Source organism: Stegodyphus dumicola, chromosome 9 (assembly GCF_044657685.1).
Source record: "Stegodyphus dumicola isolate Sdum_Otavi_A_Nest chromosome 9, ASM4465768v1".
Taxonomy (NCBI): Eukaryota; Metazoa; Arthropoda; class Arachnida; order Araneae; family Eresidae; genus Stegodyphus; species Stegodyphus dumicola.
This window is the reverse complement of record NC_140776.1, coordinates 102,586,313-102,601,311: the sequence shown is the minus strand read 5'-3', so window position 1 is coordinate 102,601,311 and position 14,999 is coordinate 102,586,313. Positions and strand designations below refer to the sequence as shown.

Below are 14,999 nucleotides of genomic sequence, written 5' to 3'. Positions count from 1 at the left end.
CACGAATTTGTTCCATGCATGAAGTGCAGTTATTTAAATTTGACAAATTATCATTCAAGTTGGTAAACGAAATTCGGATAAAATATGCACGATATTTTGAAAAAGAGGAATAAACTTTAAAACACAAGTCATTTTTCTCGTTTAAGGAATGGTCAAACTGAAATCTAAAGATACTTAAGGGGATTGAAGACGGATCCAAGGAAACCAAATACATTGGAAACTCTCGAAGACCGAATGAAACTCTACCGACGAGTTTATCATCATATTTAAAGAAAATGTCACAGATGAAGCTATTGAAAATGAAATAGAGACATGGCAGATAGGATAATCCTAGAATACTTGGCTTTTAACTAATTCGTCCAAATAAACAGCACAAAAAGTAACATCCATGTAATTCCTTACGTCTTGTTAAAAATGGGCTAGCATTGTATCGTGCTGTAGCATATCGTCCATGAACGTGTGTTGGAACGTCCTGCAACAATTTTGAAGAAGCTTTCTGAGTGAAAATACAGTATTTTTCACCACTGAAGAGGAAGAACTGGGTTTGTATGCTTGAACTTACACTATTAGGATACACATTGCGTAGCATCGAGGGGACACAGGATCGACAATGTATAGCGGCGATGTGGTATAGAATCAACATCGGAATACGATCATTAAAAGTCATAAAAACATTCTGATATCATTGTGATAAAGTGATATTGTGATAGATATTGTGATAAAGGCATTGTGAGAAAAGACACTGTGATATCATGATAATAATGAATAAGAGGATTAATGCACTTTTATACCCAGCATAAATTCGTCTCAAGCATACAATTGACAATCACTAGATCGACTTGACATAGCTCTGGATCTACCCGAGTACGACAGGCAGAGTACCAACTGGCCTCACTCTGCTTGTTATCGATACCATCATTGGCATAGCGTAGACAAAATATTATAATTAGCAAAATAGTAAGAATTTAGTAAGAATTCGATTAAACTCTTGTGTTCATATAATACGGCAAAGCAAAAGCCTTCTGTTTAGTGTATATTTTAACCAATACTCTACCGATTTCGAGGGCAAACGGGTGCAGGTCCTTCATCATAAGGGGAATAGGTGAAATTTATTCTTGGTTAAAATGTACGCCGAACAGAAGGTTGTTCCTTTGCCTAATTTTATGTTTGACTTTGGCGTGTTTTTTTTCTCTCTTGATTATTGTTATTATACTTTAAGCTCTAATTGCACTAAATATAAACAACAGGTAAGCTTTCTGGACTGTCAGCCGGATTGTCGTGTCGTCTTATAATCTAAAAATATAAATTAATCACAAAAAAGCTAAACAATAACTCAAACATTTAGTTACTACAAAAAAAAAAAAAAAAAAAAGTTTGACAAGAACTTGGTGTCTACGTCTTATAGCATGAAATTTGAACAACAGTCCAATTACTTAGAAAGTAAATTAAAATTAAAGAGTAAGAACTGAGTTCTTACGCTAAAATGTCTTCTATTGCGACTAATGCAGGGGAGCGCTAAAATCAATAACAGTCATCATGACATTACAGCAAGGTAGAATGTGAGAAATACCGCGCCCTTGCTGCTCAAAACTACCGATTTTTCTTACTTAACTTAGTTCCTCGCTCGTCATTCAAACTGACTTAATTTTCCTTTATAATGAAATGACAGAAAGTAGGAATTCAGAAAGAATTTAATATAACACAATAATGTATAAATTGATATAAACTTCACTGAGAAATACAGTTAGTCTTTTAATTTCGCTACAAATGTACATTTAAAAAGGATTTCTCTGGTAACAAAAATTTGACGTATTATCAAATTATTAGCAAAAGCATATCGATAAAAACATGAACAAATCAAAATGCTAAAACAATGTTTTCCAGCTTTTTTGGTTTACGGTCCCCCTCAAATACTGTTTACTGCGCAAAGCCGTGACGCATTTGATATATATTTAATGTAATCTGCAAAAACTGACTAAAAATACATAAAATATTTTTAGTTATTTACTCAAGTTTTACTGTATCAAATTATAAAATAAAACTCATCACACACTGTGGAAAATAGGATAGATAACGATTAAAGATTTCTCAAACTTTATGTAGTAATAAACCTGCAAAACACGCATCATAAAATACCATGCGCAATGGTCTTTAGGATGATCAGAGAGTCCCTTTATACGTACAATTATTTCATTCTAACATTCTAATAACACTTACAGTTATGTGTACAAAATGTTTTTATCTATACCACCATTACGCTTTCATAATTTGATATCCCTGAATGTTCTCTAACTCATCCGCTTTAGCAGCTGCGGTGTCATTTGCTTAAAGGCTTCAAATATACTTTCTCGGAAAGCATCATTCTTCACGTACCGCTTTTCCTTTGATGATCCCCCACAGGGAATTCTCTGGTGTGTCAGGTCCGGTCTTTAACCCCTTCGCGCCGACTGTCATGTATACGTGCCAGCAACGAACACACTTATCTACCGGCCGACACGCAGGCGTGCCAGAGCATTGTTGCATTCTCTACCGACTGTCACGTATTTGTGCCAGTACCTTGGAACGTTTTTCAAACTATAATTTCTGCCACAAGATGGCACTGTATGTCCATATGGTTTCAGATACATGTGCATTAGACCTTCTACTCGAAATGAGAGAAGCATGACTCACATACACGTGTTTTTGATTATATAAACAAACGGGGAACTAAATGTTTCCGAATGGCGTGATTTATGACGTCTCTTTAAATCGCGCTTTATTCGCACGTGGTAGCTATTTATTGTAAGTAGAAGTTTTATATGCGCTAAAGCGTTGAGTATTTCCGTTTACAGTTCAGTTTTTAGAAAATAATTAGATCCTCTTAGACGTGAATTCTTTCTGTTTTTACCGTTTCAATGTCGAAGCGTCGAAAATGTTTAACAGAGCATGAAATAGCAGAAATGATGCAAAATACTTCAGATATTGATTCTGAAATTCTGATATTCTGATATTGGTTCTGAAAGATTAACTGAAAGACATTTTCCAAAACTTTGTTCAGAAGAGACTGATAAGAAAATGAGACGACGATGCTTCGTTTGTTCACATTCCCGGAAAAATCCTCCAAAACGGCAATGAGTTATTAAGAGTTCAAGGAATATAACGTAGGACTGTGTGTGGATCCCTGTTTTAAAAATTTTCATACGAAAAGAGAATTTTAAGTAATATATTTAGTTTTCAGATTATAAGGTTAAAAGTCATAAAATGGTGAGTAATTAAAATAAAATGTGTAAAATATGCATTTAAACAAGAAATAAGGTAATTAAAGTATATATATAAAATATCTATAAAGCATAAGCCGTTTAAATACTCTATAGAGCATTATTAAACAATGCGTTGATACTTCGGAAATTTCATGGATTTAGGCTTAGTAGCAAAAAAGCCCCCGGCCCTGGAGAGCGCTCGCGGAAGACACTGCCGGCCTCCGCGATAAGCGCGCGTTTTCGCTACCCGGCTCGAAGGGGTTAAGGCGGCCAAGCATAAGGGATTGGTGAATCCAAAACACTTCCCAGGCAAAAAACGTTCTTCTCCCACCAGATGAAAATCTGACGACTTTTGGATTCTTACCTAACTAATCACGAAACGTATCCATCTCCTGTGCAACATTTTCGTTGTTGTGCTACCGTTCATAAACTCACAACACTTGCCACTTAACGCTTCTCCAAAGTGAAGGTTCCTGGTATCTGCCATTGTTCTTCACTAGCATAGAAAGACGCGACAATGAATTGGTTATGGCGCAGACTTTATTCTCCTCTGCGGATAGTCACATAGCAATCACGTTGAAATTCACATGAGGAACACTGCTGCCATATCAATGATCAAGATGGGAGATTTAAATCTTAAATATCTTACGATCGTATACTGTTACAGGCATTTAGTTTAGGTGTAAAGAGATTTTCTGGCCACAGTATACACTGAAAGGATATGGGTGCAGTGGATATCACTTCAAAGGCGGATTTATGGTCATGTTTTTGAACACTTACCTGATAGTTTGTAAATTCCAATGTGGTAGAGACCAACTAGTGTGATGTATTAACTCGCAAGATTTATGGTATTTTTCCACTCTGTTTCGCATAGCTTCGTGGTGTAACTGGAAACACGTTCAACGCATATTCCGGGTTCCGAAGTTCAAATTCCAGCGAGGACACTGCACATTTTCCACGTTCCTGTATCAGTATAATCTAATAACTCTAGAGATATATGGTTTACGCAGCCTGATTTAAGCATTTTATAATTTCTCATTTGCTTTTAAATGTCTGTTTGCTAGTAACGCCCCCCGTATTTTCTCAATTGCACTTTGGAGAACTAGTGCGAGCTAGAGCTAGAAGAATTAATTTGAACATTCAAGAATATATAATCAGTTATGATTATATTAAAAAAATATAACCAATGCAGCACCTTTTGTAACTAATACGAAAAGCCCTAAATACAAAAAATTAATATGTTACATCCTAATTTTTTGATGGCGTCGAAATGGCAGTACTATCCATGCAACATAGAACAATTACAATTTCATTATCATTTTATTTCTTTCAGACATTTTGAAAATATTTTACCTGTTTCTTTCATGGTCTTCGGAGATTTTTTCATGCGTTTTGTGTCTTGTTCCTCAAAGGACAATGTGATATTGCTAAGTATCAAGGAATCATGTTCATATCTATTTGCAATATTTTGTGTAGAAGGTTCTTGGTTTAGGTATTTTGAAGTACGCTGCAAATTCAGTTCTCGGTATGTGTCAAGGCCGTTAGAGAGATTGTGGCCGACTGCAAAGAAGCAACCTACGGCTAAAATTATATGTGCTGGCATTCGGTTCATTCTGAAATAGAAAACAAAAACTAAAACAACAGTTTGCGTGGTATTTCCAGTTTTAAGTGCATGCAAAAGGCTTAAATTCATTCTAGATTATACCTCTATTTTCTTATATATCTTTGTAAACGAGAAAGGTTTGGTATATTTGAATATGGCAAAGCACTCAATGGCTATCTACCTAAGATCAGCATTGCCTTCGTGGAGTGCTTCCAAAGGTAATTTGGCTCATATACGCATTACACACGAGAAAAACCTCGAAAATGTCCGTCCAGCCAACCCGTTCACCGGCATTCGAAACCCGGACTGAACTATCAGTGTTCAGCTACTTTATCCTTCGGCCGCTGGTGAGCCCGCGAACGAGAAAGAAGTTTTACGTTTTGAATTATTATATTATCAGTGCATAAGTTCCGCTTTTTTATGAATGGGCATTTCTCTTTTCGCAAGAGTCCTAAGTCCATTAATTCATTGCTTTGCTTAGTTTATAAGTTGATATTCGTAAAATGCAGCGTATTCTATTCACTCAACAGCAAGCACTATGTAGTAACCACATTTTATGTCTTTTGCTAACAAAATAAGTTGGAGTGTCAGGTGAACTGCATGAACTGCAAGTACGGAGGTACATTCTTCTTCGAACTTCACTTGAACATGAACACATGAAACATGGGAAATGTTCAAGATTAATGCTATTGTAACCACGGAGAGAAAATGGTGGTACAGATTATGCAAGATAACTACTCAATCATTGTGTGGCATATGCATTCAATGCGCAAGATTAAGAAGCGGCATTTTTACTTTTAAATACTTTTGAATTATTGATCTGTCTCTCTATCTCTCTGTTCATTGTTGTTATAATCATCATGATTATTGTTATTACTGTTATTATTAGTAGTAGCAGTAGTATTGTGATTCAAAAAATTTATTCGGATCATACTTTAGTTGGAACTACATTTAGTGAAATTTTTCGTGATGGTCGCCACTGAAAACGATGATTGTTTTTAAAACATAAATAAATATCACATTTCTAACCCTACCATATTTATGGAATTCCAAAACATTATACTGGAGTCGTGTTTGATCATTCTGTGGAAGTTTTATTATTTATTAGCATATATATGTATATGTATATGTAAGAAAAATAAAAAAAAAATATGTAAAAGATTAAATTAGCAACGTAAATTTCCCTTCTCAATTCTAAAAATAGTAACCCCTTTCTGCACTGCGTCATTTCGAGACTATTCTATGTCATATGATTATTACGTAAATATGAGGATGTAAATGGAACTAAAAGTCAACCAGCCAATAGTAATTTTACAGCAATATCAACTGTCCAATCAAAATGCTTTGAAAACCAAAACTAACTCAGTCTGCCTTGAGTTTTCATCCTGAACATTATTCACTTTCTACGTTTTGCCTTAGCTAGACTGCTGTCTGTCTGCTGCTGCTTTCTTGCTACAATGTTATCAAAAATGTAAGCCTTTTGAAACAGACATATTTAATGCGCTGACTTGTGTGCAGCCGCAACATCTTGCTGAAAATAAAACTGAAGATTTAATCTGCATTCGCCTCCAATTTCTTAGTCATTATGGATCATCTACGCCATCCAAATTCCTGCTTCTGAATATATTACATATATACCCATTTTCATGTATATTTTAAGAAATTTCATTCATGCTATCGCTATAAAGAATCATAATGTATTGCCATATATTGACATACAAAATATTTCTGCAGTTTACTGCTCTTTGCTTGGTTTCGTTTCAATCCAGTATGACAGCGAAAGAATATAAAACAAAGTTTTATTTTAGATATTTTGGCAACCCGAGGAGTTTCCTAAAAGAAATCTGAAGATAAGAGCTTCATCATTAAGTTAAAAAAAATTAAAACAGTTCATAATTAATTCTCTATCAATTTGTGTTTTCATACATGCGCAAAAGAACGAAGTAATACTGAATAACGTTATTTAAATTAAGATACAATAAATTAATTAATTGGCTGTACATGGGCATTTTTTTATATAGCATAAGTTTCAGAATTAAACAACGTTTTTAGCTGTGCCACAGCTACATTTATAGGTAAAAAAAAATTGAAACTTTGAAAAACATATTCGAGCAGTAGAACAATTATAATACACTTTTGTCCAGAGTTATATGTATATGCTTGAGACCATTGATTTCTCTTTAACTGTATACATAATTTTATGAACCTGAGTAGAATGATGCATAATATCATGACACATAAAAAATTAAGATCACTGCATAAGATGTAAAACTGTAGCATGAAACATGGAAAATGATCTAAATATGTTACAAGGATAGTTTAGGGAAGAAAACGAATAGCTCAGAAAAAATAAAACCGTATGAATTTAATATTTATTCTGAATATCCTCTGACTTGTACGCACATATCCTAACATGTCTTCATGTTGGCAATAACGCTGTTAACCCATGCTGTTTTCAGAGGATTTATATCTGTAGGAGAGAGAGAGAGAGAACGGAGAACGTGGACACTATCCCCTTATCAAACGGTTAATTAGTATAGCACCACGTCCACCACTATCTATAGCAGCCATTCAAAATACATAATGCCACCTGAAAGGTATTCAACGTACACGACAAGACATACAAAATAATATGTTACAGAGTTAAAGATTAATATTCAAGATACATTACTGATACAAACATGATAGATGCAGAACTGATAAAAAGCTGGTATAATACTGATATTAACACTGATTTATACTGCTACAGTACTGATACATTGACATAACACTGAATATTATTACTGATTAAATGGGAATGATTTTGCACAAGTCGTTAAATAAATCCACAAAATAATACGTTACAGAGACTCAAAATATTGCGAATTAAAATATCACAGATGAATGTTCTACTGTTACATTACTTGTAGTATTGTACTATCTATAGCACCTTTACTTGTACTATATATAGCACCCCTTCAAAATACATAATGCCACCTGAGAGGTAATCAACGTGCACGACAAGACATACAAAATAACATGTTACAGAGTTACAGATTAATATTCAAGATACATTACTGGTACATTACTGATGCAAATATGACAGATGCAGAACTGATAAAAGGGGAGCGGGATGTCTCCATGCAACTGCTTTTCCAAAGTAAATTTTTCTGCTGGGTTAAAATCAGAAAGCATTGTTAGCCACAGTAGTCGATCAATTCTTTACTTTCCAGGAATTCGTCAACGAGGTTGTAAGGATCCTAAGTTTTAGTAATGTTTACTTTATTTTAAGACTGTACTATCACTTCTTATTTTCTACTTCCGGCCAGAATTAAATGCTTTAACTTGTTTATGCACATTGTCTTGCTAACGCCCAAGTACTTAAGTTGTGGCTTTTTGCCAAGCGGGAGAGAGAAGGAGTTTTAGGAAGCAAGCCGCTTGACACTGCAGTTTTACGAGTTTTCATTCGGTTGCTGGTTGCCTTTAAGGCCAGAGGTATAGTCCTCTTGATATTTGCAAACGTATTGTAGTTTCAGCAGCTCGGCGTACTACATACGTACCCCTTTTAAATAAAGGCCAGTCTTAGTGCTAGGCATTTGTATACTAATTCAAAGTTAGCTTTTAGTTAGAGTTTTAGTTAGTAGTTTCATATTCTTATGTTCAGACCACAAGTGGTTGGTCTCTGTATTCCGAAGTTCGGAAGTGCCTGTAAAGTATTGAAAATAAAGAGTTTCGTATACCCTTCCTGCTTATGTCGTCTGTTATACACAAATCTTGAACATAGCTTGAGTAAGCTCCCTGTTCTTATTCAGGACATACCATGTTTCCAAAGCAAATCAAGAGAAACACAAGTCCTGACAAGGTTTTTGCAGTGGAGGAGAGCATTGCCGTCCGTAATAACACGTTAGATCAATATGGACATCGAAAATGTTTTACGTAGGGTTGGTTCTAAGACCTCATCTCTGGCCGGTCACAGATTTGCTGTTGAAAATGTTGAGATAGGCACGTCCAACTATTATTATTCCTTGCCATGCTTTTAACCTGCGTTACCGAAATGGTCAAGTTGCATAATATTCGCACATAATGGACGATTCATGTGTTTCTGATTCTCTCCAGATGTAAATGCATTCAGAAATAGATCTGAAACTTAACTGTGACTCATCAGTAAAGAGGACACAAGACCATTGACATTTATTTCAGTTATGGTGTTCTTTGGATCATTTAAAGTGATGCTTCTTTTGTTCTGAAGATTGTGAAACATATACCTTTGGCTTTCGAGTATAAAGGCTTTTTTCATTAAATCTTCCTGTATTGACTCCAGTGTAACAGTTCCAGTGGTTGCAGTAAGCTCTGAACCTAACTCCCAAACAGCTGACCCGGGATTACCATATACCATATAGACAGTTATCCCCAGTTATTAGTTTATATGAAGCAAACAGTTGTTATTCTTTTACCACCTTGTCCAAGCGTCCTTATTATCTTTTACCATCTCACTACTTCCCTGATTATGTACTCTATTTGTAGAGTTTCCGATCAAGTTTCTAACCAGTTATTTTATGTTAAATTTTTTCTTTTCTATGCCTCTCATTTCCATTTGCCCGCCAGAATGTAAATTTTTAACTCGCGTGATATTCAAATGAAGTAGAAAGAATGGTCTGTTCAAAGGAAAGTTTTAGAGAGTAGAAACAGAGGATGTTCAGCTTGCTTGAAAGTCACGTTACTAGTTTGATACTCTTGTGAATAGTATCCTGCGGCGTGAGTTAGTCTAGCGATTAGGCCTGTTAGGCCGACCTTAGAGCCAGTTTACTCGTTATTTCAGTTGTGAAGCCGTTAGGCTAACTTGCTTTCATTAGATTAGAAGAGAAACACGCTAATGTGACAATCAAAATCGTAAAAACAACCTTGTATTTAGCGTAGGTATAATGAAACAATCGATTTCGAGGGCAGCTAAAGGTCCCTCCTCATCAGGAGAAAGAAATACCTAGAAAGAAGAAAATAGAGGAAAAGGAGTCACAGAAACACGTGGTCCTTATCGGCACTGCACGTGGTTATAACTAGATTTTTAATCAGAGTTGCACTGGCCGCCTACTTTTACTGAGCCAGGTTATCTGATCAAGAATAAAGGACAAGAAAAATTAGCGAAGTTAAAATAGGGAGCGAGGGGCAAATGCACCTTACTCTCAAAATCTGAACTTCAAATAATGGAAAGCAACCACTGAACGGATTTTAGTACCCTCTGGTAGTACCAAACGCGAGGAGGTAACGCCATCTATCGGCAATTGTTTTCCATTATTTGAAGTTCAGATTTTGAGCGTTTAAGGTGCATTTGCCCCTCGCTCCCTATTTTAACTTCGCTAATTTTTCTTGTCCTTTATTCTTGATCAGATAGCCTGGCTCAGTAAAAGTAGGCGGCCAGTGCAACTCTGATTAAAAATCTAGTTATAACCACGTGCAGTGCTGATAAGGACCACGTGTTTCTGTGACTCCTTCTCCTTTATTTTCTTCTTTCTAGGTATTTCTTTCTCCTGATGAGGAGGGACCTTTAGCTGCCCTCGAAATTGATTGAGTGTTTCATTATACCTACGCTAAATACAAGGTTGTTTTTACGATTTTGATTACTTTCATTAGTTTTAGTTAATTTGAGTTAAGCCAATATCTTTTAGTTAAGCCATACCTGTTGGCTTCACTAAGAGCAATTTGGAGCCGTTGTTAAGTTTTAGTTGAGTTAATGATAGGACTCGTTTCCTAACTTTATGTTACTTAGTGATATAAATGCCACTAGATTTTACAAGAGTTTTGTCTAGCCTAAGTTACCAAAGAAGACCAAACTGTATATACTTTTAAATGGCTGATGGTTCGCTACTTCAGTGATTCATATGAATTGATTATCAAATGCTGTATTGCAGAAATTCTGTGAGGTACTGATCTTGCGCAAAACGCTCGATTCACCGTAAGATGACCTAACGCCTTGACTTGCATATCAGAAACCTTTAGATCATTTTCGATAGGATAATGCTCAAAAGTTGATTACAATGATTGGATATTTTATAGAATATATAATTTTGGGTATGTAAAAATAAATTTGACTTGAGTGTATTATACGAATGATTACCGTAATCGCCACCACATTTAGTAGTAGCATCTGCATTCAAGACAATACAGTAATACAAGACACAGTTTCCGTGCTTAAAAAACGCCTTGGTTAATAACTTATTCTTGATTAAATTTGATACACTTACTGTGACATTAATTTAAAATTTTCGAAATTAAAGTTTTAATTACTTTCATCTTAAATGGCCATTATGGAAGCTTAATTAATAACATTCAGCAATATAATAAATACATATGTATTCATATATATTGATAAATAATATAAATTACCTTTCGAGTTATGCTTTCTGCGATGTTCTTCCAATACACCAACTCTTTCCAAATAGTATACTATTCTTTTACACTAGATAATTTTTTCTCCAAGTCCGATATTACTTGCTTTCTTTTTTTTTTTATACAGTTCCGCCTCCAAGATCATTTATTTCTCACTTCCGTCTAATCTTTTGATACAGAGAGCGCAACAAATGGAGCGGAAATGTGATTTGACCTCAAATAAGGAATCGCTTATCTAATGTTTAAAACCATAGGATACTTATCAGACTTGACCTTTATGTTTTTGGCTCCTAGACTACTGCTTCTTATAACTTTCTTTTTGCCATTGTTGAAGGCTGAAATTTATAAAACATAATCATATTTAACAAATTTTACTTATGAAGTAATTAATATTATGGCTCGCTTTGAATTCTTGGAGATCTTTTGTAAAGAGGATGCTGGATTAACAAGAAGAAATTAATACGTTGTTGAAATAAACAATGGCTCTGAGTTAGATAAACAGGTAGAAATAGCTCTATGAGAAAAGCAGAGTTGTGACAAATTCTTAACACGTGAAGAATTTCGCATATCTGCAAAATTAGTCAAAGATTAATGCTCAGTGTAGTAGCCTACCTCTGAAACCAATTACTAAACTAATTAACGGTTTCAAAACAGTTGCTTTTAGGATTGCCTAACTAGTTTTGGAAGCTTTGAGATATATCGCTTTTAAACTTCATGAATGGGTTTTCCAGAAACATTCAAATTTTCACGAAACTGGTTAAAAAAAAAAGAAAGAAACCTGTCACCATGACCCGTCAGGAAAGTTCTGCAATATCTCTTCATTCGATTCAGAGTTACAAAATCTTCATAAAATTAGACGAAATAACTACTTGGAAACACAAATTCTAATTTAACAACTTTACAATAACATTATGACATAAAATCCGTTAAATAAATAAATAAATTTAAAAAAAGAAGTGAACACTGTATAGAAAATCAAATCTGCAATCAGATATATACAAATATTTGCATTAATTGTCCTAATCTTGCTGACTCTTAGAGAGATATATGGTCCTTCCCTGTTCAATCTTTCCACCATATTAACCGTCTGCGAATATAAAAAGATCTGAATCTTTTCAATATACCGGAAATCTTGCATATTCTTTTAAATATGACTCATGAAAAATTTAATACTATAGAGGTTCGATAGTCAATATTTCTTGGCCAGGAATAGCATACGTTTAAGCAGCCTGCATTTAAGTAGTACACGACGACTAGCATTTATTTGTTATCGTAATTTGCCCGGGAAGAAAAGGGAAATCAGGGGAATGTCAAAAGCGATCTTCTGATATGGTGCTGTGCATTATAGCACTACAGTCACCTTCGAGTACGCGTTTGAGACTTTCCGTTCTGTAGACGAGACGAATCGAAGGATTTGCTGCATGTCTGTATCTGCTTTGGGCTTCTACCAGAAGAGACGTCCACGATATTTAGAGGTCTTCATTACATGCACAGGACCACCAGCATGGCTTGAAGTTCTAATAGAATAATTGGTACTCGAGATCTTGGTTAGGTAAGTTGACATCTAAAACTGTTCCCGTCGCCTGTTTCCATTTAAGGTAGAGAATTTCCTTTCTAAACTAAAGCGAATCCCCCTACAGCCCAGTGTATTTCGTTGATGCACTAAGAGTACTGTTTCTTCCTATCTTAGCTTCTCGTTTGTTATTTCCATCTTCGATTATTGGTCTGAATTCAGGACCTTTTATTGGGGCTTTTTCACAGTTCTTCATGGTTAATTACATGCATAAATTTCTTATGTTATGGAGACTATGTTGACACGTCTGACTGTGAGAATTTCAAAGCAATATTTTTCCTTCGATTATAGAGACATTAAGTAATTTCGAAGCAAAAGAGATGACGAATGACCAACACATTCGCCGGGACTTGAAACACGGGCCTCTCGAATACGCGCCGAGTGTGATGATCACTACAATACGAAGACATGCTAAGAAGGCGGAAGAAATAACTTATTACGCTTTAAAACAGTATTTGACTTTTCTGCACGAGGTTTTTCTTGGACTGGTAAATTAGCATTTCCCTGCGAAATCGAATTTACTCCTTGCATTCCCAAAATTCCTCTATGCAAGGCTACATGTTCTTCAACTACCATTATATAATAATGCGATCGTCGTTTCTTTATGCATCATTATAGGTTTAGGTTGTAGTGCAGCGGACAGCCATTGCTTAACCATTGTCCAACTGCATTATCCATCTTTATTTGAACATTATTATTTTTTTGAAGAATTCTGACATATTTACAATTTTTACATACATTTACAATAAAATTGTAACATATGCTACCTTCCATACTCGAATTAAATATAGAACATAAATACAGAATATAAAGATTATAAGGCATTTCTCCGGCTTTCCTAGCGTGCTTTCGTGGTTCTGCACGCTGGGCCGGTATTCCAGAGGTCCGTGGTTCGATTCCCGGCGAAGGCGTTTGCTAATTTGTTATCTCTCTTGCTTTGAATTGATCTAATGTCTCTACAGTGGCTCCCGAACTAAAAGGGTGCTGGATGAGGATTCTCCACACCCAGGATTTGACGATTGGATCCCCTAAAACCCCCAGTCGCCATTTAAAAGGGGGAGTATATAAGGTACTTCTCCCGCCTTCTTAGCGAGCCTTCGTGGTGTAGTGATCTACACGCTGGACCGGTACTCCAGAGGTTCGTGGTTCGATTCCCGGGGTAGGCGGTTGCTAATTTTTCATCTCTCCGACTTTTCCAATCAACCTAATGTCTCTACAAGGTAACTACAAAACATAACGGTAAATATATGTGGTAGGGGAGTTCAGGATGCTAGTCTAGGGTCCATTAACAAGTCCAAAGTTTTTCACACCACGGAACATTTAATAAAAATAACAGAAGAAGGTACATTAAATCGAGTCACAGTGCTGTTTGATGCAAACAGGATTCTGGATAGCTTTTGCCAATTTTATAACATAGCAGCTTAGTGCCTACGCGCACTTGCTGTCGTATTATGCAGTTCCATTTACCACCTTTTCGTGGAAACATACAGTTCATTATTTAACCACCTTCTAGTAGAGACATTTTACCACCTTCGCGTGGGATAGACGAGTGCCTGTCTATGTCATACTCCTCTTTCACCTCGCTCTCGCTGCTGGCGCATAGGTGAGGCCATCTGGTGGTTGTGTTGCACTCACGGATACCACAACTCGTCGATCCTGACCCGGTTTTTCGCCCTCGAAAACACGGATCAGCGACACTGGAACATCAAGACAGCACCTGTAAATAAATTTAAAAAAAAAAAAAAGAAGTGCGGAAGAACCACACATAGTCCTAGACAGTAGCAGTCCAAGCCTTCATGTGATCAGCTGCTGTAGTGGTACATCCAGGATCTTCATGGTGTCCCACTTTTTCCACCCGGTAGCGATCTTTGCCTTTCCTCGCTGTTACACGATATGGACCGAAGAATTTTGGCCTTAATTTTAGACCACCTCCATACTGCGTTCTTTGTATGGGAAACAGATCGTTCATATTGTATACCTGAGCCTCTTTTCTCTTCTTGTTGTATGTTTTTCTATTCTCTTCCTGAATTTTTAGAATATTTTTCCTTATCTTCTCGATCTTTTATCAGAATATTTCTTTCTTCTTCTTCAAGAATTTCCGTTATCTTTAAATCCTCTCGATTTCTCATTTTAACACCAGTGAGGAGCTCAAATGGAGAACTCTTTGTGCTTCTGCTCTTAGTACTGTTTAAGATCTGTTGCACATCTCCAACATATTTGT

At 35.8% G+C, this 14,999-nt stretch overlaps 1 protein-coding gene across 1 annotated transcript in view; it reads right to left on the bottom strand.

Moving 5' to 3' along the window:
- The window catches only part of LOC118204232 (uncharacterized), a 39,613-nt gene extending 28,258 nt beyond the window's left edge, over nt 1–11,355 (bottom strand). The window contains exons 1-2 of the mRNA XM_035376559.2: nt 11,203–11,355; nt 4,593–4,852 (exon numbers count right to left, since the gene is read on the bottom strand). Of these exons, the coding sequence (XP_035232450.2) occupies nt 4,593–4,851 (259 nt within the window). The 5' untranslated portion in view covers nt 4,852; nt 11,203–11,355. The remainder of the gene's footprint in view (nt 1–4,592; nt 4,853–11,202) is intronic.
- Between the last annotated feature and the right edge of the window lie 3,644 nt (nt 11,356–14,999).